The sequence below is a fragment of the Sinohyriopsis cumingii genome, unplaced genomic scaffold, assembly GCF_028554795.1.
Source record: "Sinohyriopsis cumingii isolate HCF-2022 unplaced genomic scaffold, ASM2855479v2 utg000349l, whole genome shotgun sequence".
NCBI classification, from domain to species: Eukaryota; Metazoa; Mollusca; class Bivalvia; order Unionida; family Unionidae; genus Sinohyriopsis; species Sinohyriopsis cumingii.
Window position 1 is genome coordinate 2,359,006 of NW_028315889.1, and position 24,901 is coordinate 2,383,906.

A 24,901-nucleotide genomic window follows, 5' to 3' on the forward strand; every position below is an offset into this window, starting at 1 on the left:
AAAAGACAATATCAGTATCCACAAGAAAATCATGACTAGATTTTTTGTTGCTTATTATCTGGTGAAAATGTTTGTTAATTTTACTGATAAACAGTGAATTCTGGAATGTATTGAAATTCTGAGTTAATTGGTCTATCTTCATACATCTCAGATCCTTATGAAAGTACAGACAAAGACCCAACAAATGACAAAATTTGGTCCCTCTCTAAATGACCACACTTTCTACAATGAAACAATTACATTCAATAATAAGAGTACTTGTTATAAGAGTGTTCCCTTGTAATACCACTTTTCATGGCAGCTATGAAAGTGCACTTTATATGAAATCACATTATAGTGGGTTAAAATCAGCCAAGATTTCAGTGCAATAAATTAATCTAAAAACTGCATTTATACATTACAGCTGTCCCCCATAACCATGTGCACATTGAGGTCCATAAACCTGCAACTGCCAAATTACATACCGTACTTAAGTGAAATATATTACAAAAGCTTGTGGATGAATATTTGTACATGTTCTTTGTGAGGGGTGGGGGTCATAAGTACACAAAACACAATTAAAAAAAAACATTATTTAAGCTTATTTTTATCATTGGTAATCAAATAGTAGTAACTCTGCATATCTAAGGATACCTGAAACAACAAAATCAGCATAAAATTTGATTTTGCAGATCTTGTAAAATTCACTATTCTGGGCAAAATATCAAAGGGGAAATGGAAGGAAGGGTAGGCACCTTTGCCTAGCAAGGTGAAGTTAACTGTTGTTTTTCTTGAACACTGAAGCAAAATTAAGAAAAGCAAATTTTTAAGTAAATTATGTTTCATCATGAATACCTATCCAATCACATTAACATTAGCTTATAAGCCTGTTATCATCTGAATCCAGCCCTACTAAAAAAAGTCACAAATTCACCTTTCTATCCCATATAGACAAAGAGCAACAACTCTTACCCATTAACTCCCCATGCCACCCCCAGGTGTTGTCAGCTTTTAATTTGAATGATACACCAGCAAGAATACCCACATGACAGGTTGGTTGGGAGGGATTTTTTAAGTAATGTGATCAGGTAAGTATTCTTGGAGAAACATAATTTATTTGAAAATTTGCATTCTCCATCAAATACATTCCTCGATCACACTGATGTTAGGAGTATAGGTAATATGACTAGGAAATGCTGAGCATCTGACCTATACCTCAGGTATCCTTGTAGGGAATAATGGCTGCATTTCCTAGGTGAACAATAACCCCTTCTCCTAATCTGACAAGAACACAGTGACATTTTCTTAGAGATAAATTTTCCCAGGCAAATCCTGCATGATTGTTTAAGAAGATTCAGCTTGGACAGAATCTTCCTCGGCAGATCTATCACTAGATCAACTAGATTGGTCACCAAGGATCTGTCCCATCTGAAAGAAGCTATCTGAATCTTGCCGTTCTGACCCCACATCTTTTGGATTATTTTTAGTACCAGAACTGTGGGAGCATAGGCAAAGGCACACAACCCCTCCTAACTAACTGACAGTGCATAAAAGGTCCACACTTCTGGGTCCAGAACTGGAGAGACAAATGTGGGAAACTTGTGATTCCATCTTGTCACAAAAATATCAATCATCGACGTACCCAAAGTGTGCAGATCTGAAGAAAGACTCACTGATGAAGAGACCATTCTGTATGATTGATCGGAATCTTTCCTGTCAACCAGGACAATGAGTCAGCCAGGACACTTGAGTCTGCCAGGAATATGCCTGATTTATATGTTAATACAGAGTTGATTGCATCAATGTAGAAACTGACATATCAGACCACACAAGTAGGGTGGTTCATGCCCCAGTTCAAAGAAGTGGGTCACTGCTGTAGAGTTGTCCAACATAATTAGGACTGTTTTTCCTGAGAGTTGATCATTCCAGAACTGAAAGGTGTTCTTCGTTCTGAGAAGGCATGTGTAGAGAGGATGATCCCCTGGTTACCATGTGCTGCTGTTACGAAGTCTGGCAATAGGTGGGTACCCCAACTGAAAGTACTGGCATCAGTACATAGTGATTTCTGCTTGGGGATGCTCAAGGGGAATCCTCATAATGAGCAAACCAAAGTTGTGCCACTGATGTAGGAATGATTGTACCTTGTGTGTCATCATGACTTTACAATTTAGACAGTAAAGTCATCAATAAGGTGTGCATAAAAGAACATTATCAAGTCTGCTGCCACATTAAATAGTCAGAGAAATGGCAAGAACTCTCTCATTGAAATCCAAGTACAGACTTGAGGAGTTCCATAATCAATCCACTATACAAACATGAGGGAGCCATATATATTGAGGTTGGTGAGAAACTCCATACGAACATGTACAATACACTGGGGTGGATGAAAATCAGACTTCTCCCAGTTCATGAGAAGACCTCGCATATTCAAAAGCGACAGGTCATTTCTGCCCCTGTGGAGAATGGAACTTACCATACATTACTGGAGGATTCCATCCTAATATACCACTGTCACTGTAGATGATGTCAACCAGAACAGAGTGATTTCACATCCCTGATTTTCATAAACGACCAAGGATTGATGTTTAGACCAAAGGTTAGGACTTGAAACTGATAAACTGTCGCAGTAAGGTGAATAGGAACATGAAAACAAGCATCTGTCAAATCAAGACTAACGGCATACATCTCCCTTCTGAGAGAGAGACAAATTGATCTCACCATCTTGAAATTTGCTGGCAAAATGTACTGGTGGAGGCAATTCAGGTCAATGATCAGCCTTGCACATGCCATTTGCCTTCTGAATAAGAAAAAGACTAGAATAAGATTGTTGTTGTTGTAGGGTTTAATGCCATTTTTCAGCACACGATAGGCTATACATGGCAGCCAGTATTATTGGTGGAGGAAGAACCTGGGAAAACACCGGAAAGAATCACTGACCCTCGAGAAGCTACTGGCAAGCTTTCTCACACACCCACATTGGCCGAATCCGAGACTCGAACCTACGCAGACAGAGGTGAGATGGCAGTGATCCGTAATGGAGAGCTCTTTAGACCACTCAGCCACTCGGGGCCCCCCTAGAATAAGATACCGGAGATTGTGATTTTTACTGATGAGAGACTATCTCCTGCTGTAGAAAATCCATGAAAAGGAAAAATGAGGTGGTTAAAATTCAAAGCACCTCTGATATCATCTGAATCAACCATTTGTTCTGAGGAAATAGGGTGATCCAGTAAGAATGGAATTTCCTGAGTTGGGCACCCACCAGTAGGCTATGTGCAGTAGGGTTAGCAGGTTACCATCTAGCATTAGGAGGCTTGGAGGCAGTGAAACTTGTTTTCTTGCTTCCCCTGTAAGATTGCCTCTTAAACTAAGCAGGTTGATGCCTCATGACATTGAGCTGGGATCTGAACTGAATCTATGGGTGAAAACATCCCTTGTCCCAAGCCACCATTCCACTGTAGTAGTGGCTGATTGGTTGTGAAAGTCTGAGTGGGTTGGAGATGCTTGCCTCTGAACATCTTCAGTTTTTCCCCAAAAAGTAAAGGTAAGCCAAACGAAGTCATCCATAATAACAGGGTATGATAGGGCTCAAGCAATATGGTGAGCATGCATGTGTCACATCATATGAGGTTGATATTCACTGAGGCAGTCAGTGTACTGGCCACAGAATGGCAAGCTGCCCTGTTAATAATCCACACAATTTGGTCCATAGCCTCCCAGGCCTAGGGTCACTTGATCTGTGACCCTTACATATGGTTAGGAAGATAATTATTGAAACCTCCTTGCCTACAAAATTTTACTGCTGAATCCAGAGAAGTTGACAGGCTGTGTTTGTTGTTTTAATTGTTTCTGGTGGTAATGTGGGTTGCTGCCACTGGACCTACCAGATTCAAGGTTTGCCTCTGTGAAGCTAAACATCTGAAGAAGGTTGACTCCGCATGCCAGTCTACAGATTCTACTATAACTTGGATCGAAATTTACATTCGAATGTGCGACACACAAAGATTGCTATTCTGATGAATAATAATCTTCATGAGGTGGTGAGACCAAGTATTAGTATATAACCCATTTCAGCCATTTTTCCCAGTTTTCACCTTATGAAAGAGGTGTTTGTTTGTGCCACGATTTAATAGCCTTTGGCAGTAATTAGGGCCAACTGTTTCTCCACAAAAGACAAGAGAAGGTTAGCCAGCTGAAGGGTTAAGGCACCTAGAAGGGTAATGTGATTGATATAGCACCAGTCCCTGAAAACATGCCACTTTCCCTCATAAGCCATCAGAAAAGGGGGGGGGGGGGGGGCTTCTTGCTGTTGAGATTCTCTCCATAAATGAAGGTTTAAATTGATCGTCTTGCATGGCTGTCTGGACAAGAGCCAAGTGTGAATAAAAAGACAATCCTGGAAGGGATGGAACACCTGTGATTGTGGTAGATTGAGAAGATTTAGGTTCGCTGGAATCTTCCTTGCTAGATCATGTAGAAAAGTAACCCAGGACTTGTGCCATCTGAGAGGGGAAATCAAAATCATCTTGCAATTCTGACTCTCTAATTTCTGGATTATTTTGATACCAAAATGCCAACAGCCTGTCCGAACTGATTAACTGACAATCCATGGCCATAGCTTCTGGATCTGGAACTGGAGGTGGGCAACTTGTTATTCCACCTTGTTGCAAAAAGATCAATTACCAGATAACCCCAGAGTGCACAGATACAAATAAAGACCGAAAGATTAAGTCATTCACATGGAATGGTCTTTCCATCAGAAAGACCATTCCATGTGAATGACTTAATCTTTCCTGGATACAGTATTCACCAAGACACTGATTCTGCTGGGAATATTTCTGATTTGTGCACTGATATGGAGTTGTCACAAAGAGAGTTGTCAGAGATAAGGAGGACTCTTTTAGAGTTGATCCTACCAGAAGTGAAAGGCATTGATGACACTTTTCATTTTTAAAAGGCTGATGTGGAGAGGTTACTCCCCTGACTCTCACATGCTGCTGATGGTAGTGAAGTCTGACAACAGGTGGGCACTCCAACCACACATACTGGCATCAGTACATACCATTATTATCATTTGGGGTTTCTCCAGTGGGATCCCAACGGTCAGCCAACCTGGGTTGCACCACTGATCCAGGAATGATCATAGTTTAGGCATCATTATGACTGTATGATCAAGGGTACTTGAAAAAGGCACCAATATGCTTGTAACGTCATTTGCAAGGGGCAGATAAAAAGACAGCTAAGAGGGATCAAGTGTGCCGCTGCAATGATTAAACCAAGGAGTTGCAGGAACTCTCTCACTGAAATCCAAGTCATGTTGGATTTGATGATCCTGATTAAGTGAACATGATGAAGTCATACCTGATTCAGGTTAGTGGTAAACTCCATACCCAGTTCACTAGAAAGCCTAGATGATCCTAAGTGAGAAAAAATCAGTTGTGCCTTAGAGCAGAATAGAACTTGGTCTTTGTTTCTGGAGGATGTTATCCAGGTATCTTGATGTCTATGTAGATAAAGTTTATCTGAACAGGGTGATGACAAATCCATGACCTTGGTAAAAAACCCAAGGGCTGATGTTGAGGCCAAAGGGTAGTAGTTTGAACTAATAAACTGTGTCACAGTAAGCAAAATGGAGAGATTCCAGTGGCACAGGGTGGATAGGAACATTAACATATGCATTGGTCAGATCAAGACTGACGGCATACTTATCCTGTCATACGGAAAGATGGACTGATTTTGCCGTATCCATCCTGAATTTAGGTGAAATGTATTGGTTGAGGGTACTCAGCTTGGTTTGACTTTTGTCTCCTGGCACTGGGCTGGGATTATATGCACATTTGACTGAAAAGATCCATCGTCCATAGTCCACTTATCGTCTCTCCACAGTGGCATGGGGCTGATTGTTCCGAAATGCCTGTTTGGGTTGAATGGCGAGTTGGTGGGACAGTTCCTAAGCTGCCTGCCTATAAACTTCAATTTTTACTTCAAGGAGTAATGGTGACCCAAATGGGGTCATCTCTAATGCCAGGGTATGATCAGACTTGAGTGATGTGGACCGCAGACATGCATCATCAGGTTGAAGCAGTCAACACATTGACCTTTAACTCTAACACTGAAAACGTAGCGACTACATTCTGGAGTAGCAGCATGGAATAAATTTTTGTCCACCTTATCAAGCAGTGGGAGTGAACTCTGCTAGATTCTTTTTTGGGAGGGATCGTCAGTACTGAAGTGAAGGCGTCTGAGTGACAACATGGACGTGGTATAGATGAACAACTCAACGGACAGAATTAGCTTTCTGCTGATGACCATTTTGCATGTCCTACAACCTCTCAGCAAGTAAATTAAATGGAAATGACAAAATACAGCAGTGGCTAATCAGAAACGAATGCAGACTGTAATAACAAATTTTGGTGAAGCCCAATCTGAATGAATTCGGTTATGTGAATCTTTAAGCTAATGAAAATAGGAAATAATGCCAATCTTTTAACATTCTGTTTTGGGAGTCCAAGGTGTGATTGCACTGTATTGTGAATGTTGTAATAATGAGTGGTGTTATAATATAGTGAAGGACAACTTTAATTGCGTCCATGACCATACTTGTGTTATATCACGGAGGTACTGCATTCTACTAAGATGCCTTGTAGTGAGGTACAGCTTTATGTGAAGTGGGGGTTGTGGAGGAAGGGCATTGTCATTCCATGTGAAAAGCCTGTTTATGTGCAGGTAATTTAGAGTTCTGAACATAAATGTCATAAAACTGACCAAAAAATATTCTGCTACTTTTTATGTAATGTCATGCTTCATTAATACAAAATTTAGGCTTCCTGCTTTATTAACTCATTAACCCCTGGTGCCACATTTACATGGCAGGAGGTAGTAGCCTGCTGCTGAGCTCTGTAGTGACAAGGTCATGTATGATACACACAAAATTCGCCCGTGGACAGAATCCGTGTTTGTGTCTGGATTTTAAACTTTTTGGCCTCAGATCTAAGGCAGACTGGTCTGAACTGCACACAGACAGGTGAACCTTTGCAAAAAGTAGGACAAGGTGGGCATTTAGAATAAAGAGTGGTCTTCATATGAAAATGATGGGTCCAATAAGCAAAAAAAAAAACCCAAAAAACCACTCCAACTTTTGCCCTTCTGCTCATGTGTGAGCAAAATAACCAATGAAAAATGATGATTCTAACACAACTAGACATTAGGCTAATGGAAATCATCTTGAAAGTCGATGTATTAGGATGTATTCAGAAATAGCCCCCAAAATGTTTCTTACTCGCATTTCAGGCAAAAACGACAAAAACCTCTAGGGGTTAATAAGTTAATGATTTAGCATAAAATTTAAAGTCCCAATTCAAGCTCTAATTATGTTTTTAGGAAAATGTACTTAAAGTAATTAAACAAGGTTTAGACTGTAATTGATAACACTACTAGACCTGAATTGTTGGCGAGGTCCCAGCTATGTACAGGCCCAAGTTCTATTATTACTTCCAAGCAATTTCATGCAAATCTAATGTTGACAATGTTCATATTTTTTGTTGTTAGTTGTGCCATGGGGTGACAATTACAAATCTTTATCCACCCCACCTCAAATATAGTTGGATAACATAATTTTATCCATATTCATCACTAAATCTGATTAAGTTCTGTGTTTACATCAGTGTCTCTGACATTCACATTTCATTAGCACATTTCAAGTTCATTTTAATTTGCTTTTTCGACCCAACGATTTCTGCCATTTAGCATCCAATTTTTGACAAATGTTCAATGATTCTATGAGATCTTTTCAAGGAAAGGAGATGTCTAAAACCTGGATCAAAATTCAATTCTGAAACAACTGACTTCTTTACACTGTAATATCGTCTGAATACTCAAGCTTTTATGGACTTTACTTTGAAAAATATCAAGAAAATCTACATTATTTGGCATCTTTTTAAAGTTTATTTGTTGCTTTTTTCCTGTGATGCAATTGCATATATGCATAATGTTTGGAAGGAAAATACCTTCTCAGAGAGCCCTGCCTGGACTGGGGTTGGTGGGTAAGATTCCCTAACAGATGTTTACCACAGAGGCAGTATGCCTACAAAGCTTTGTGAAGAAATTCCACCCAGAGGTTTGGGAAATGTGGTATGACACAGACAAATGAAAAGACAAGACAGATGGAGAGCATCAGAGTATCAACAAGACTTATTTAAAAATCACTGCGATAGCAAAATGGTTATGATTACCAAGAATGATAACTCCAGGTCTGATTTTGTACCCCTCACCATCTTCATCTGAAAAGGACAAGCTCCTTCTAATTTGGGTTTCCTTCACAGTTCCTGGATCCTGAAAAAGTTCATATTCACATAAAATGCAAGTTATTATATTTAACTTCAAATCTAATGTGCTTTAAATTGTCACATACAATTAACTTAACAAATAACACAAGTCTCCTATTTCAAAATGGTGGGCTTACAGCCATCATGAAGATGAAAAGAGAGGAGCCATACATGTGATTCTATAAGTAGTAAACCAAAAATACTGTTTTAGAGACAGTCTACAGCACATATCATTTTAAATTTGAAATCTACTGGATTTGAAAATTAGAAGATTTTTAAACAGTAAAAAATGACAAAAAAGAAACAGTATTTTTACATGTTTTATTAATGCATTAGAGATACCAGCAAGAACCAGTCTACTGGGGACCGGAAATGTTCCACCAATACCATGACTGGTGTGATGATCCATGGCAGAGCAATAGAATTTGAATTGTTAAACAACAGCTTTTTTTACATGTGTACACAACAAGCTTTTAACTGATCACCATACTGTTGCAATTCTGGGAGTCTAAGGTCAAATGTGGATTTTCTTTTAGGTGTTAAAAGTAATGAAGGAAAAGGTGGTTATAATGTCTCATGAGCCTTTGATGAAAATCAGCCTATCTTTGGCAGAGCAATAGAATTTAAGAGATGTAAGATATAGAGAGACTGACCATAAAAGATGATTTTGGCAAAGTCACTGAAGTCATTTGATTATTTTTAGTTATGTTTAATTGTTGCTGTATTGTTTTAGAGGTTTTAAGAAAAATATTTAAGGACAGCTGTTACATATTTTGTTCAATTCATGGCAAAAAGCAGAAATATGTTCTCTCTCCCAATGCTACCAAACCACTGGTTGTAAATATTTCAAGTTCAACAATGCTTGGGTATGCAACTCATGACTACATCTGAAATGCAAATCATGAACTTACTCTGTGAGGTGAACATAACTTAGAGGCCTAAGGGAAAGCAGTCTGCAACCTTACAAACCCAGCAAAAGAAAAGCTGAAGAACTTCCTTGCAGGCTGAGAATAGTTGTCCTGTCATTATAACATTCTAATGCTGATACAGAGAGGACATTATCCATTCTTTGCAAAATATAAATTGATTCAGGGAGAAATAAGAGCCAGAGAACTATTGAGAGCCTGAAATGTGTGAAACTTAATAATTACAGTGAATGTCATCAGTGGTATCAGACAGTAATCTTGTGAAGGAAACTAAAAATGCTACTGGACATTATTTTCTTTAAATAAAATCTTACCAGTGAACTATAAAGATAAGCACCAGTTTTTCATTTTTTGAAAATATATACACTGACTCATATTAATTATTACTGTAACACTGTCATCAGAAACTGAATCTGATTTATGTTCAAAACTTGCTGTTTTATTATACTATAAAGAGAATACATATTATGGAAAAAAAATGCACTTACATTTTTTTGATGCCATTGAAGAATGTAATATTCAGGTTGGTAAAAGAAATCAACCAGTTCTGAAGCCAATCTACTGATAAAAATGTGTAAATCTACTGGTTTGAATGCCTGGTTATATCACATGTATTTGGAGCCATCACAATGTTTAAACTAGGATATCTATGAAAACTTTGTGACAGAATTAATCTGTATCTTTGGTTTGAATTAAGAGGCCTAAGTGATAACATCTGCCTAAAAGACAAATGCAATAGTAGCTGGTCAAGAAATGTCGGTAACATGCTTCCAACAGAAATTTCTTCCAACAATTCAACAATTATTTTACTTCCTGGATTTGGAACCAATTTACATTTTCCTAAATTCAATGCGGTATATTTTGAACATCGCATTTCAAACATCGACACTACAGAACCAAGTCTTAATTTTCAAGATGCTAATCATGCCTTTTTGAATGTGTCATGCAGCTTAGTGATCAAGACTAATTCAAATTGTATTTGGTTAAATGGCTCTGAGTTTGTCTTCACACAAAAATCAAGTACTGTCATTATAAACATGCATGGAACATCAGGAACCAACAGCACAGCATCTGCTGATTAAATGTGCTGTCATCACACAACAGCATTAGTAAATTTTTTATAAATTTGGATTAATGTTCAATATTTAAGTTGTTTCTTGTAAATTCAATCCATTAAAAAAATTTCATGCATTTTTTGGCCTCCCATACAATTAAAATAAGAAAGCAAACAGTTTACCTAGCTCTTTTATGTACTAAAAACAATTGTTTCAAAGTGTCTCAATTTTCATTCTTCAATCATATTTCATAGCACATAAGCATACTTTTTTGTTGAAAGTGTCAAATTTTGTTTGAAGAGCTTTGAGTTGTTAAATTATTTTTCTAATGGCTGCCATATCTGATAGTGGATCAGTATCACTCGGATTACTTTTTAAAGCCTTTAATACCATAGTGCTTTTAGTCAAATTTAGTTAAATTCTTAAGATTAGATTAAGAGATAAATTTGCTTCAGTGTTTATCAGTTGTAACACTGGCTATAATTTTTTGTGGATAGATATCATTCAAACAGACATGAAATCTTGTTTTAATTTTCAAATTTGGTTTGATTATCTTCAGTGGTTTTTCAAAAGAACTGATTGTCATCATTACTACAAACTTTGTGGGGGCCCCGAGTGGCCGAGTGGTCTAAAGCGCTCTTCGTTACGGATCACTGCCATCTCACCTCTGTCTGCGTTGGTTCGAGTCTCGGATTCGGCTAATGTGGACATGTGAGAAAGCTTGCCAGTAGCTTCTCGTGGGTCGGTGGTTCTTTCCGGGGTTTTCCTGGGTTCTTCCTCCACCATTAATACTGGCCGCCATGTATAGCCTATCGCGTGCTGAAAAATGGCGTTAAACCCTACAACAACAACAACAAACTTTGTGTCAACCAAATTTAGTCCAATTCTGCTCAGCAGTTTTTTAATGGTTTTGTGTTGTCAGTTTAATGCCATTTTTCAGCACATAACCACACTGACTGAGCCAAGACTCAAACCCATGCAGACAAATGTAAGATGTCAGTGACCTGTAAAGGCAAATGCCTTAGGCTACTTGGCCACCTGCGGCTCCATGAGTACTTTTTGAAGAAAAAAATAACAAAAAAAAAACTCACTAATGACAGCTGTATTTGATGGCTAATGGAAATCACAGCATTTATTTTAATAATTGAATTAAACCTGCCAATACTTGCGTCTGATTTATTTTTTTATTTTTGTTTGTTTACAATAGAATATCTCTGATTAAAATTACCATCATTAAAGTTTTCATATTTTGAAAAGCACCTAAATATTCTCACGATTCACTGCCTGAACATTTATTTGTCATCTCTCACAATACATGTGAAAGTATTGTAATGGGCAGGTCTTTGAACATTGCATGGCACCATACAACTTAAAGAGAGTATTCAGCACCGGCTATAGCAGCTCAGATTACAAATAAGTTCCATGGAATGTAATAGACACACACTACGGTATTACACAATTATACTGCTAACACTTTCAATTGAGGCAACAAAACTTAATCTGTCCACTATGAGTGAAGACGACCACTATATCTGGTCCATGATGGAAACTACATGTACAGATTAATTTCCACTGTGGGAATGTGGATTTTCCGTAATTCGTAATGCAAATACTGTATGTAAACACTCTGCTATCATAATGTGTGCATTGGAAGTCTGATCAGTTGGAGTCCAAAAAAATTTCTAAATCCAGTTTTATATAAATTTACTGTTTCTGAAGTATTTAATATTTTCAGTCCATAATAGATTAATATATACAAAAACAGAGCAGTCTAGCATAGCATGAAAGACCATCTGCAAGTTTATATCCTTTCAATAAAGACAGAAATTTGTTCTTTTATCCTGTACAGAGGCAAGTAATAGTTTGGTTCACAAGTAATAAGTACATGTACCCTGCCATGCAACAATTGTCCAGTTTGTTTTTGGCAGCCCACAGAGAATTTTCCAATTCATGCTTTATTGTTTTGGATCTCTAATGTGTCATCTGTAATGAGATCTGTAGATGAAATAGAGTCTCCAAATGAAAGAGGTAAGTCATTAATAAATAATACAGATAATAACTGACTTAGAATTGAGCTTTAATGGACTCCATACCTAACCGTATCTGGTTCAGACAGAACTTGCATCTTTCTTCATGTAAATATGTCATATTATCTTGTTTATATATGAAGTCAACCACTGGGTTGTGCAGTCATCACACTTTTTTCAAGTGTTAGTTTACTCAAAATGATTTCATCATCAATCATATCAAGAGCTTTCTTGAAATTTATATTTTTAATCAATTGCCTGAAGCCATATATCAATTACAAAGATCAAGTCACACATGAAGAATTCTGTATAAAGCCTGACTGCTGTGGTGTAAGTGTGAGTGTTTGATTTAATACGACATGGATCAGTCATGGACATGTTTATCAATCAATTTTGACAAGCTTGGTAATATTTAAAAATCAGTTGGTATCAACATTGTCCCGAGAACCCAATTTGTAAATAAACATTACTTTTGCAGTTTTCCATAAAATGGGGACTGGTGAGATTGCAATACTTAAAACTGATTTTGAAATGTTGTGCTTTCTTGAATAGATATGAAAATGTTTTCATAGGTCATGGATGAATCTGATCAAGTCCTGTTGCTTTCTTAATATCAAGTTTAGTAATCCATTTTGTAAACGAAGTTCTTTGATACTGGTACAGCAGAGTAAAGTATCTAACATGGGATTTTTCTGGTGTATAAATTTTAAATAATGAAAGTTGTTGCCACCGATGTTAATTCAATTTTATGGTTATGTTAATGAATAAGATTATTGAAAACATTTGCAATATTGTCATTTACCCAAAGTGAGTTAATTTTTTGGACTGATTTTTGTATTTTTCCTTAGTGAGTTCATTAAAAAAAGTTTCCAAACAGAAATTGAATGACTTTTTGTTTGGAAGCATTGGCTGGTAACAAGTCTTCCAGCTTGTTTAACCATCCTGGATATTTTATTTCTCTATACTTAGCCTTGAATTAATCTTATATTTTCATGGCATTTAAGATTTTAGTTGGTTGCGAATTAGATTAGACTTCATACTGTACCTGATGAATTTTTTGCGATGCATGTTTCGAGACTATGTCGATAGGTCAGTCAGTCAAAAAGCTTCATCTACATCATTGAACATTTGGATTATAGTCCAAACTGTCTGATATGTTAGCATAAAGAAAGTCAATTAAAATGTTTGCAGGTTTATTTACAAGCTGGACAAGGTCTAACAAATCAATGAATTTCACTAAGTTGTCTTTATCTGCAAATGAAGTAAATCCTTATTTACATCACCTAGTATATGTTTTCTTCTCCTGTGCAAGAACAATTTCTACTTGTTTCTCAACATTATTATTTCAAATTATTCTTGAGAAAGATGACCTATAAATGAAACCAATAAGGAATGATTTCTTAATATTGACAAATTTTCACCTGAAATACTCTCAATGTATTTTGACTACAAGTCAGTCTGCCTTTCTTCATTTACATTTTCTCTAATGAGATTTACCCTGCCGTCTCCCCACCCATATATAATGGTTTACTGAAGCCTTGAGGACAGACTTTTAGTACATTATTCTCTCTGGAAGACAACATGAATTCAATCCAATCCATTCTTCCCATTACACCATGAAAATTCAAGTACAATGTCTTAAACCTCGCTTATTCGGTTTCATATCAATTACATGTCATCATGCAATGAGACACTCAAGGTCACAGTTCCCATGCTACATTTATTTTCAATGCATTCAGTTTCATTTTATATATACATATATATATATATATATATATATATATATATATATATATATATATATATATATATATATATAAAACATACACTGTATCATTGAGATACCACAAGACGTTTTTTTTTTAAAAACTCAGTACATGGAAACGAGGCTTGCATATATATATATAAAACATACACTCTATCATTGAGATACCACAAGACGTTTTTTTTTTAAAAACTCAGTACATGGAAACGAGGCTTGCATATTAATGTGCCACTGGCTGATCACAATATATTAACACTTTAACAGCCATGTTATTTTTAGCATGTGTGCATGTGTGTGTGTGAGCGAGTGTCTGCAAAGTTACATAAAGAACATAACTATACCTGAACCTTTGCATTTACAGTAATGTTCACTGAATTAGTAGAGTTAATGGTCGTACCTGGTACATTTGGAGTATGAGTTTTTGTTATAAATGCAGCATTGGTATTCTCTTCTACCAACTTCGTAGTGTGTATAATACACTTATCTAGAATTTCTGTTTGTGCCCAGACTTTGACAACTAAGGTACCGAATTTGTTTTCCATGATGGCAAACCTATGTCACATGACCAGTCACGATACAGTAGCGATACTTTTCTTCATTATAGTGCATGAAAATGGGGAGTTGTTTTGATGAAATTTGTCTCTATGGTATAGTCTCAGACTGATAACGTCTTGGTTCTCATGGAAAAGAGTAGATATGTTGGTGGTCAGATCTGCACCAATTTTCACTGAGAACCAATTAAACAAGTGTTTAAGTGAAAACCCCATGTTGATATGGCCATTCAGGAACAGTTATATCATTCTGAAGATGGCCAATATGTGTTGTATATACTGGTTGTCAGATTGGTACCATTTTCGTTCAGAACAAACTGGACATAATAATAAGTCTTTTGGTGAAAACCCCACATTAATATGACTTTTTGTTCAGGCGGAGTTGTGATAACATGATTTTCAAGATGGCTATTGTGACAGCCATATTGGATGTCAGATCATTATGATTTTGATTTAGGACCAGCTAGACATCCATGCATGAAGAAAGAGTAGTGCCAACAAAATTTTCAAGCTGGCCTCTGTGATGGCCATAATGTACAACAAATTGGTACCATTCTGATTTAGGACCAACAAAATATCATATGAAATCTTATAGAGAAATAACCCAAGCGGATCTCATCCTTCATCAGAGAGAAGTAGCAACAAAAAGATTTTCAATATCCCTGACATGGTGGCCATACTAGATATCAAATAAGAACCACTTTCATTTAGTGTCATCAAGACATCATAAGAGGTTAAATCCCAAGTTGATAAGAAGATTCAGGAGTAGCAATAACATGCTGTTCAAGATGACCCCTGGTGGCCATATTGGATGTACGAGCAACACCATTTTGCTTTGTAAAACTTCTGTTCTATATACAGATCAAATACTGTGAAATGCTTGCTACATGGCCAAATGTAACAATTAGATCTAGTTCTACTAACATCACTACTATCAGTATGGAACCGTTATTGGCATCAGTGACCAATGCTGATATTGTGACTAGCACTTAAAAGGGATAAAAGTTATTTTATTCCTGATTTATGCCATTAAAAACGTGAATTCACAATTTTTTGCATGCGGTGTGAACCCATGAATTGCTATCGAGAGTCATGAAATTCATGCCAAAATTGTGAGGGTTGGCAGGTCTGACTATATTAAGAACGGCACTGAATTTCATTGCTCATAAGAAAACTGGATCTGTTGATGATATAAGCCTGGTTATTAAGTTTAATAAAAAATCTAATTATAAACAGTCACCAAAGTACTGACAAGCCCAGCCAAAACAGTGAAACAAGATGGCTTGATCTTCTCACAACTGCAGCCATGTGAAATCTTGATGATTTAAGTCTATTTGCTAAGCTTATTCAAAACTGGATCAGAAGTAGTCCCTGGAGTGGAAACAAGCCCAGCCAATCAGATACAAAACCACCTCATTAATATGTGTGACTCTCACTCCTGTGAGATATTATATTCCTAGACTGATCAAAGATTGCAAGGTTCTCAATACATTTCAAAACTGAAGAGTCAGATGGCCCTGGCTCCAGAGTCAAAATTAAAATTTCAAGAGTCAAAAATGAAATCTCGAGAGTCAATTCTTTTGAACAGCCATGAGCTTATAGCTGTGATTGCTCGTTATTTGTGGAAACAAAAGCTGTTTAAGATTTCTGGTCTCATGCTGAATAATGAGAAATATTTGTACAGAATTTATAAAAAAACATACAATTTAATTTTGTTAAAGTGCTTCTCTTTCTAACTGTGTATATTTTGTACATGAAACAGTTAGAGGATTATTTTATACTTTATTAAATTTTCAACTTCTCAACATATTCTATTATGATCTGCTCAAATCATTTTATATGCAAGCATATACCCAAACAACTGTGAAGGTTATATATTATTCAAGGATGTATAGCACAGAACTGTCAGTTCACTTTTCCACTAGTTCTTAAATTTTCTAACAAATTTCGGAGATCAAATCTCCTCCTTCTCCTCAGAGCTGACAATATTGTTTCTCTGGAGTCTGAGGGTTAGAAAATTCATCACTGGCAGGTAATTTCTGAGACTGAGAAAAGAAAATATACTTCTTTGAGCAATTGTCATTTTATGTGTTATGTCCGTTCAATTTTGTCTGAATGATCCATTAATTAAAATGCTCAAGGTTTTAAGTTTTGCTGATTGAAGAAAATTAATCACCAATAAAACAATCCCAAACTGAAAACTGGCTTTGCAAAAAGCCATAAAGTCCCACATTTTGACTGATTATAGCTTAATGCCCAATCAAACAAATGCCAATATTTTATCAGAAATGAAATGAGTGAAGTCATAAATGATTCCGAAGTTTTAAACATTCCACCAAATGAAGCAAATTAGTTGCCAATAAATTTATTCAAGCTGGTCCACATCTTGACAACTGGCTTCGTGAGCTGCCATATGCTCCAGTTCTGACCAGTTGATTATAATTTGATGTCCAAACATAACAATTCTGATATTCAATCAAAAGGCAGTCTATTCATGTCATAACTGTGTCCTCTTCCTATATCATAAACTTCAAACGTAATCTCAAAACAATTCAACTGAATTCAGTTGCACCTAAGCATTAGTTCTGTCCAGTTCATATATATCTTCCATTGGAGTAATATTATTGGTTGTCAAGGTATAGACTGTTATCGAGCAGATATCAATCAGTGCCTCCAACAGTAGATTTGTTATGGACAGTACATTCTTAGTAAGAAACAAAGCAGGGGGCACATCAAGGGTAATCGAGATTGATACAAGTTCAAACACTGACAGTTTCCATGAGTCATGTAGAAAATAAAGGATGCACAAGTTGGAATTTCCACGTGTCAAAAATGGGCCATATTTAAATTCAACATGGCAACACCCAAGGGTATGTGTCTACTGAAAACCCAAGATTGATTAGAAATATGGCTTCCAGGGTGATAAAAAGTTTACCCGATTAGATGCAAGATCACCTCACTAATATGCATGATTACTATTATTGAACTCAACCAATATCTAGATGATGTAAGCCTATATTCTAAGTTTGATCAGAATCAGATCAGAAATATGAACTCCCGAGTCATAATAGGCCCAGCCTCATTATCAGTGTCTCCCCTAGATGTGCAAGACTGCAAGTCAAAAAACAACTGGTGTCAAACATGACTGCCAGACTGAGTAACAAACAAACCTTGGTGTAAAAAATGACTGCCAGACTGAGTAAAAAACAAACCTTGGTGTCAAAAATGACTGCCAGACTGAGTAAAAAACAAACTTTGTGTCAAAACTGCGAGTCAAATTAAAAACTTGTGGATCTCTAATGCACAAATGTGAGTAAAGGGAAACACTGAATGGATGAATCCTGGATGTTATTAATATGTGACATCTTGAAGACAGAAGCATAATTTCAAAGTCTGATCAAAATCAGATCAGAAATATGACATCCATAGTGGTAAAAAGCTCAATTAGATGCAAAATCACTTCATTAATATATACATTGATTGTGATCATATCTGAACTTGTAAAAGATACAGACCATATAACAAAGTATTACAAATTTGATACAAATGGTAAGCAAATGTTGATGGATGGGCAATGAATATAGGGTCATAACATGAGCTAACTTCCAGGTTTGAATCCTACCACTGGATGAGCTAATGTCAGCTACCTTTGTGCATCCTTGGGCAAGGCATTTTACTCCAAATGCCTGGCAATAAATAGTCTAATTGAGTTGCTGTGTCATAAAACACCAAACAAAAGCCAATTAAACCATAGCATTGTAATTTAATATGCTGACAACTTCAGTAAGACCAAAGGCAAAGATCAAGAACATTGATAAGTGTTGACAGAAGCTTCTTTGAAAACTTTCCATAATAACAGTGGGACACTCACTGCTACTTGTAACTTAATATGAAATGTTTGATTTCCAATTTTTTTTAAGTTAAACTGAAAAAATTGGAGGATTTTTCCACATACAGTACCAAAAAAAAAGTTCTCTTGAACCACAACTTCTGGTAATCAGTTACCACTGATAAATTTTGGTAGTTGCTAGTGTGAATATTTCCACCATCTGCAATCTGACTTGTATAAATGTGAACAATGCTGGAAGATTGATACCTATGTTCCACCTTGTTTACATCATAACACAGTGTCAGCACAGTATCAATTACTATACTTTTCTCATAGCACAATGTCCTCACAGTATCAATTACTCTGCTTATGTCACAATACAATGTCCACACAGTATCAATTACTATGCTATGTCATAACAGTGTCCTCACAGTATCAATTATTCTGATATTATCATATCACAATGTTCTCACAGTATCAACTATTCTGCTCATGTCATAACACAATATCACAGTATCAATTACTCTGCTTATGTCATAACAATGTCCTCACAGCATCAATTACTCTGCTTTTATCATATCACAATGTCCTCTCAGTATCAATTACAATGCGTATGTCATAACAATGTCCTCACAGTATCAATTACTCTGCTTATGTCATAACAATGTCTAATGTTTGTACCCTAGTTGTTTGTTTTACTTTCACTTTGTAATAGTTTCTCTAATGCACCACTGTTGACTCTGATATTGCTGTGTTAGGACTACCAGCTTGATTATTGCTTAAAACATTGATCATGTCACCATCTTCATTACCCCTGACTTAGTCATTGACATAGTAGCCAAGACAGTGGGTGATAATAACAGACCAGTGTATAGTGAGTGGTTCCATAACTAGACCAAAATCCTTGCATACAGGTAAATATCTTGATTGGTATACAATACCTTTACACGATGTGCCTAATCTATGTTACAAAATAATAAACTGTCAAATTTAATAACAAATAATGATGTAACTGTTCAAAGCTACGACGATAATAAAATTTAATTTTGTCATCCTGTATACTCCTAAATTAGAGATGCTCCCTTTTTATTTAAAGGAGAAAACTTCAAACTTACCAAGAATAATCACCATTCTGTAATCCATTAAGGCATTGAGTATTCAACAATGACAATTTTAACATCATCCCATTTTCATGTAACCTTTCTTAGCATTCACTTAGAACAACTGCATGACAATATTGATGCCTTTCGAAACCTTACACAATAGTAATTTGTATATTCAATATAAATTACTTCCACTAATGTACAATCTGGATTGCAGCACTCTCAGTTGATCACAGTGTTACAATGTCAGTGTTTTATTTACAAATGGCTTCATGTAAAGAAAACAGAGTCAAAATTCAAACCTATGAGACTTATTCAAACCAATCATCAGTTTTCAGTAGTTTTTAAAATATAATTATATTGTTTAAATACACAACAAAAATATTAATTATATAATCTGACTAAAGCCAATAAGGCAATTCCCTTGCCAGAAGCATCTGAACATTCTATATTTGTTAAAAATCCCTCAAAATTATGCTGTGACAGCCAGTTCTGTCCCAAGCATTAGTCAATTCCGTGTGATATACTCCTTGCTTGAAGGTTTCCAGCAGTTGTTCTTGCCTTGGGGTGATGCTGCTTTCCACGCATGCATCAGCAATTTAAAAATAAGGTCATTAATAGATGTATACATAGGTGTGCTGTTCTGACAGGGATTATTACTAAAAAGTCAGTGTTCTGAAGGATTTGATGCCATAGGTCAGAAGAAGAGGGAGTTTAGTTTCCATCTGCATACCAAGGTCAGTTGAAATAAATTTATTAATTACAAGTGGGTGTCCGATAAGTCAGAACTGATGGGGAGGTTAAAACAACGTAAAACTTCAGTATGTAATACTGCCAGACAACGTTGGTCTCCACTGTCAAAAGAAAGAAAAAAAACCAACACATACTTGTTGGTCTCTTGTAACCCTATGCATTATGATAACATTAGTGTAAGAAACGGATGTGCACATGTTTTCCCTGTTTGGGAGAGTTGTAATCTAACCATTAAAATAGTTAGACCAAACCTTAATTTTGTGTTTATCAGCGAAACATAATACTGAGGTCCATCAATTTATGTACTGCCAAAATGTTTTAGACAGAACGTTTGTTTTTTGTTAATCAGCAAAACTTAACATTGGGGTGCGTCAATTTACGTACTGACGATGATTTTTGTGCATCAAATCGGAAAAGTCTGTGTATGTGTCGCATGACACATAGGTAGATAAAACAATTCAATGTATATAACAATTAGAAGTTACTAAAGTCACAAGCATACATGTAGTATTGAACATGACAGAACAGCTGGGCAGCAAATTCAAAGACTTGCCAGTCCTGCTTCAACCACCTGCCGAGTTGGAAAATGTGTTGATCAAGTGTTCCTTTTAGCTGTTCTGATATTTTCAACAGAGTTCAGTGGCTGAAATATCCCCAGATGTGAATGTTGCCATTCTAAGAGTACATCAAAAGAACATGATGCAATAGCTGGGTGGCAAGATCAAAGACTTTGACTAGCTGCTGAGTGGGAAAATGTGCTGATTTACAATGACCAAACTATGAGGCAAAAAGACTCAGAGATGTACATGTGGTCATTATAAGAGTACATCAAATGAACAACTATACAGGGTCCATACTGAACTCTAAATGATAAATTCAAAGACTTTTCCCAAATTTTCAAACACCACAAACAGAGATTTCCAAGACCTATTTTTGCTAACATTTAATATACAGGTTACATGAGAAAACAACAAATGCAAAATACTACAATATTGTTTACTGATGAAACTATAATTAATTTCCTAAAATTGCTTTATAATGATCTGGAAGATAGGTTAACATTCATTGTTATTTCAGAAATATGTAACTTATGCATCAGATTTAATACAAAATAAATTGTTCTCTTAACAGACACCAGCACTGCTTTAAATGCATTATTATAGTTGCTGTTTTTTCTCTCCAATCACTTTGGAAAGAGAAACCACTGCTGTCATCTTTTCCTCTGCTCTTCTCCTAAGAGCATTTGACTATGTTACAAGCACAATGAGTCCTTTTAACTCTGCTTCTTCTATCTTCTGAGCAGAGGAAGCATGTATGCCGGAAATGTCAGCTTCAAGATGCAGATTTTTGGCTTAAACTCTTCCACTTCATCCATGGCTAACTCCCTTTTCTTTCCTTTTCTGATTTTCTCCTCATGCTCCTCCTCTGCTGTCTTCTTATCCAGATAGGCATTGTACTTATGTCTTGCAGAGCAGGCATATGTCATCATTTCATTGCTAATGATGATTTCTAAAGGTCCACCTGCTTTTCTCATTGTGTCAATGATTAGCCTTTGAGCTTTGAGGCTTTCTCTGCTGAGATTCTCAACAGATACATGTTCGCTGACAGAAAATCCTCTCTCTACTGTTAACAAAAGCAAATTTTTCTGGAGAACATTCCAAAGTTCAACATATTCGTTTCTTTTGGAAAGGATGGAATAAAACACTTCATCAAGGCTGTCATCTGTTCTATTGAAGCATTTCAAGGGATGATTGTCGACTGGATAACTCCATCCACTAATTTTCCATACTGAGTCAATATTAAATCACATCAGGACTCTACTTCTCTTCCTGCCTCACAAATATGTCATAATAGTGTGTAGTTACTGTGTACTAATTTGCATCTTACCTTTGGCATGACTTGTAAGGGCTCCTTCTCCCACTGAAGCCAAGTTGATAGTCTTTTTACACAATGTACAAAAGGCCTTTTGTTTACATGTTTAATCGATTTTCAGCCATTCCTTGTAGTTCTCTTGTTCAAGCCAGATATCATTGAAAGAGCAAAGACCTTGTATTTTTAAACACGAGGTGAAACAAAACTGAAGACGTAAATCGACTGAACAAATTCTGAATCCTCGAGCATGTGTTACTTTTGCGCACTTTCTACATAGAGTGAGCGCTTGTTCAATGTAACCAAAATTCAATTGGTTGAACAGTCCTGTTAAAAAAAATTGTGAATTAGTGTAATGAACATTCTGATTGGCCATAGCTGATGAACTCGTCCAATCAAATTGAACAATTCATCAAAAGAAAGAAGCCAATTAAACCAACTACATCCAAATTTAACGACCTTAGGCAATTTTATTTGTGATTATAATAATAATAATAATAATAATAATGAGGACTTTGTATAGCACATAATCTTTAGAGGCTCTAAGCGCTTTACAACTTTAGATAATACCTAAAAACACATTTAATGATATGATTACGAAAAACAAACACCATGAAATTAGAAAACAAAAAACATGCTGAAAATAGTTATGGTGCTGACTTCCTTTGATGAAGGATATAGCTTGCTTGCTTTGATGAAGAGTGCATGTGTTATTGAAGTCACCGCCAAGGCCAACTTTGGATGGCCAAACAAATGCTCATTTGTTATTGCGGTAGCAACGAAACTGAATGGGTTATCAAAAGAAAGAAACCAGAAAAACTTGACTATAGTCTGACTATACATCCCTGTATGTTTGTACCCCACTACCAATTTCAGTAACGAAAATGTTTAATGTGATAAAAAGTGCACAGAACTAAGTCAAATGAATCACTGATTTATAATTTATAACCTGACTGTGACCAGAATGGCACTAATACTGGCATCCCCTGCACCATTCATGCTTAACAGACTTTCCATACGAACATGGCGTCATATTGCGTACCATATGGGCTACTTTATTTTCATCAGACAACATAATGACATAGCTCATCCTATTCGGTAACTGCCGAATAATTCCATAAATTACCATAATGTTGAGAGTTTGGAATTATATCCCTTTGCACACATGAACATAGAAATTAAACCGCTTGTTAAAACCATGTGAAAGGCAAATATTTTTGTTTTCATTCTTTTCCTTTGCTTGATTCGACATTGTAAATATCAGAACCAGACAATATATATATGTACATTTGTAGTTGTGCGCACACCCCTTTGCTGAAAATGGACTTGTCCAGGAACTGGAAATGGATCTCAAACATGCCCATCTGTTATACTGAAAACTTCCGCTAGGCATGAAACACACAGATTATGACGGTGTTAGGGCCATAATACTCAGTCTGGTTAGAAATTATAAATCAATGAATGAATTGACTAAGTTCCGTGCACTTTTTATCACATTAAAGGTTTCCATTATTGAAATCGGTAGGAGGGTACAAACGGGTTGGTATAGTCAGACTATACATCTGATTCTAACAACCTTGGACAATTTTATTTGTGATTATGGAAAGAAATTAAATTTTTTGGGTTTATTTCAATTTTTGAAGACTTTTAAAGACCTCAGGGTAATCTGCTCGATTTTCCCAAACTTTCAAGGCCTTGAAAATGCTACCTACTTTTCCCCAAGCTCTCAAAGGCCTTCAAAGACCGTACAAACCCTGCTATTGCTTTCATTATTGCATTCAAAAAAATGCCCACTCCTTCTGAAAAATGTAATGCCAGAAGGAGCATTTATTAGGGACTATATGGTAAATATGGCCATCTGTTACCTGATAGTCGTAATCTTTATCCTGAATTGTATCCAGTCTTCTTTTGTAAGCTTCCAACAGTTTCTTTCTCTGAAAAGACATTTTTATTTATTCATATTACAAGTAATAACTATCTAGTGGTGTGAGCCAATAGGCCAATATGAGATCAAGATACAGGGGTTTCAATTCAGTGATGGTAGCTAGCAATTTATCTGGGATTGTCATCTATATTCCACAATTACGAAAAATGTTTATTTTAAAATTTTATAATACATTTCTGTTGTATATGATCCTTTCAATTAAGTTTAGCATCTTTTTCCATCAATGAAAGCACTTGCCTGACACACGATTCAATAAAAAAACTATAAATGTTCAGTCTCTTTTCTTTCATATCCAACTGATCATGATCAGCAGTGGTGATCATCAGCTAATAATTAAGCAAGGCATACACTTGACATTCTAAAATAAAACATGATTCCCTCAAAGGGGATGACACTACTGGGTAAAAAGAATTTCAAGGTATTCATGTTAAAAACCATTTCTTTTAACTGTTTATTGTTGAAACTGTATTCTATATTCTTCAGTGAAAACACGATCGTCAATTTACCTACTGTGCTGAAATATTGCATATGAGATGAGCATAATTTCCACTTACGTCCATCATTAAAAGTCTTACGCTTAAAACAGAACATTTACTTTGACCATTCATTCTGGGGAAGCAATGACAGCAAGATTTTCAAGAAGCCATCATAGTAGCTATAATGATTGTCACTATTTTCCTTTAGGACCAACTAGCTATCATAAGAAGTAAACTGGTGAAAACCCAAAGTTTATATAATTGTGGCAGCCATACTGGATGTTAGATCAGTACCATTT

General features: G+C 36.1%; 1 protein-coding gene across 2 annotated transcripts in view; it reads right to left on the reverse strand.

Annotated features, from left to right (window-relative positions):
* Nucleotides 1-24,901, reverse strand: part of LOC149774326 (uncharacterized) — a 69,100-nt gene that overhangs the window by 17,104 nt on the left and 27,095 nt on the right. Inside the window, exons 4-5 of one of the 2 annotated variants that reach the window (XM_089945444.1) lie at nucleotides 24,047-24,115; nucleotides 8,211-8,310 (exon numbers count right to left, since the gene is read on the reverse strand). In XM_089945444.1, the coding sequence (XP_089801570.1) occupies nucleotides 8,211-8,310; nucleotides 24,047-24,115 (169 nt within the window). Of the gene's footprint in view, nucleotides 1-8,210; nucleotides 8,311-21,242; nucleotides 22,509-24,046; nucleotides 24,116-24,901 lie in introns of those variants that run through there. The other variant, XM_089945445.1, reaches the window with a different exon arrangement.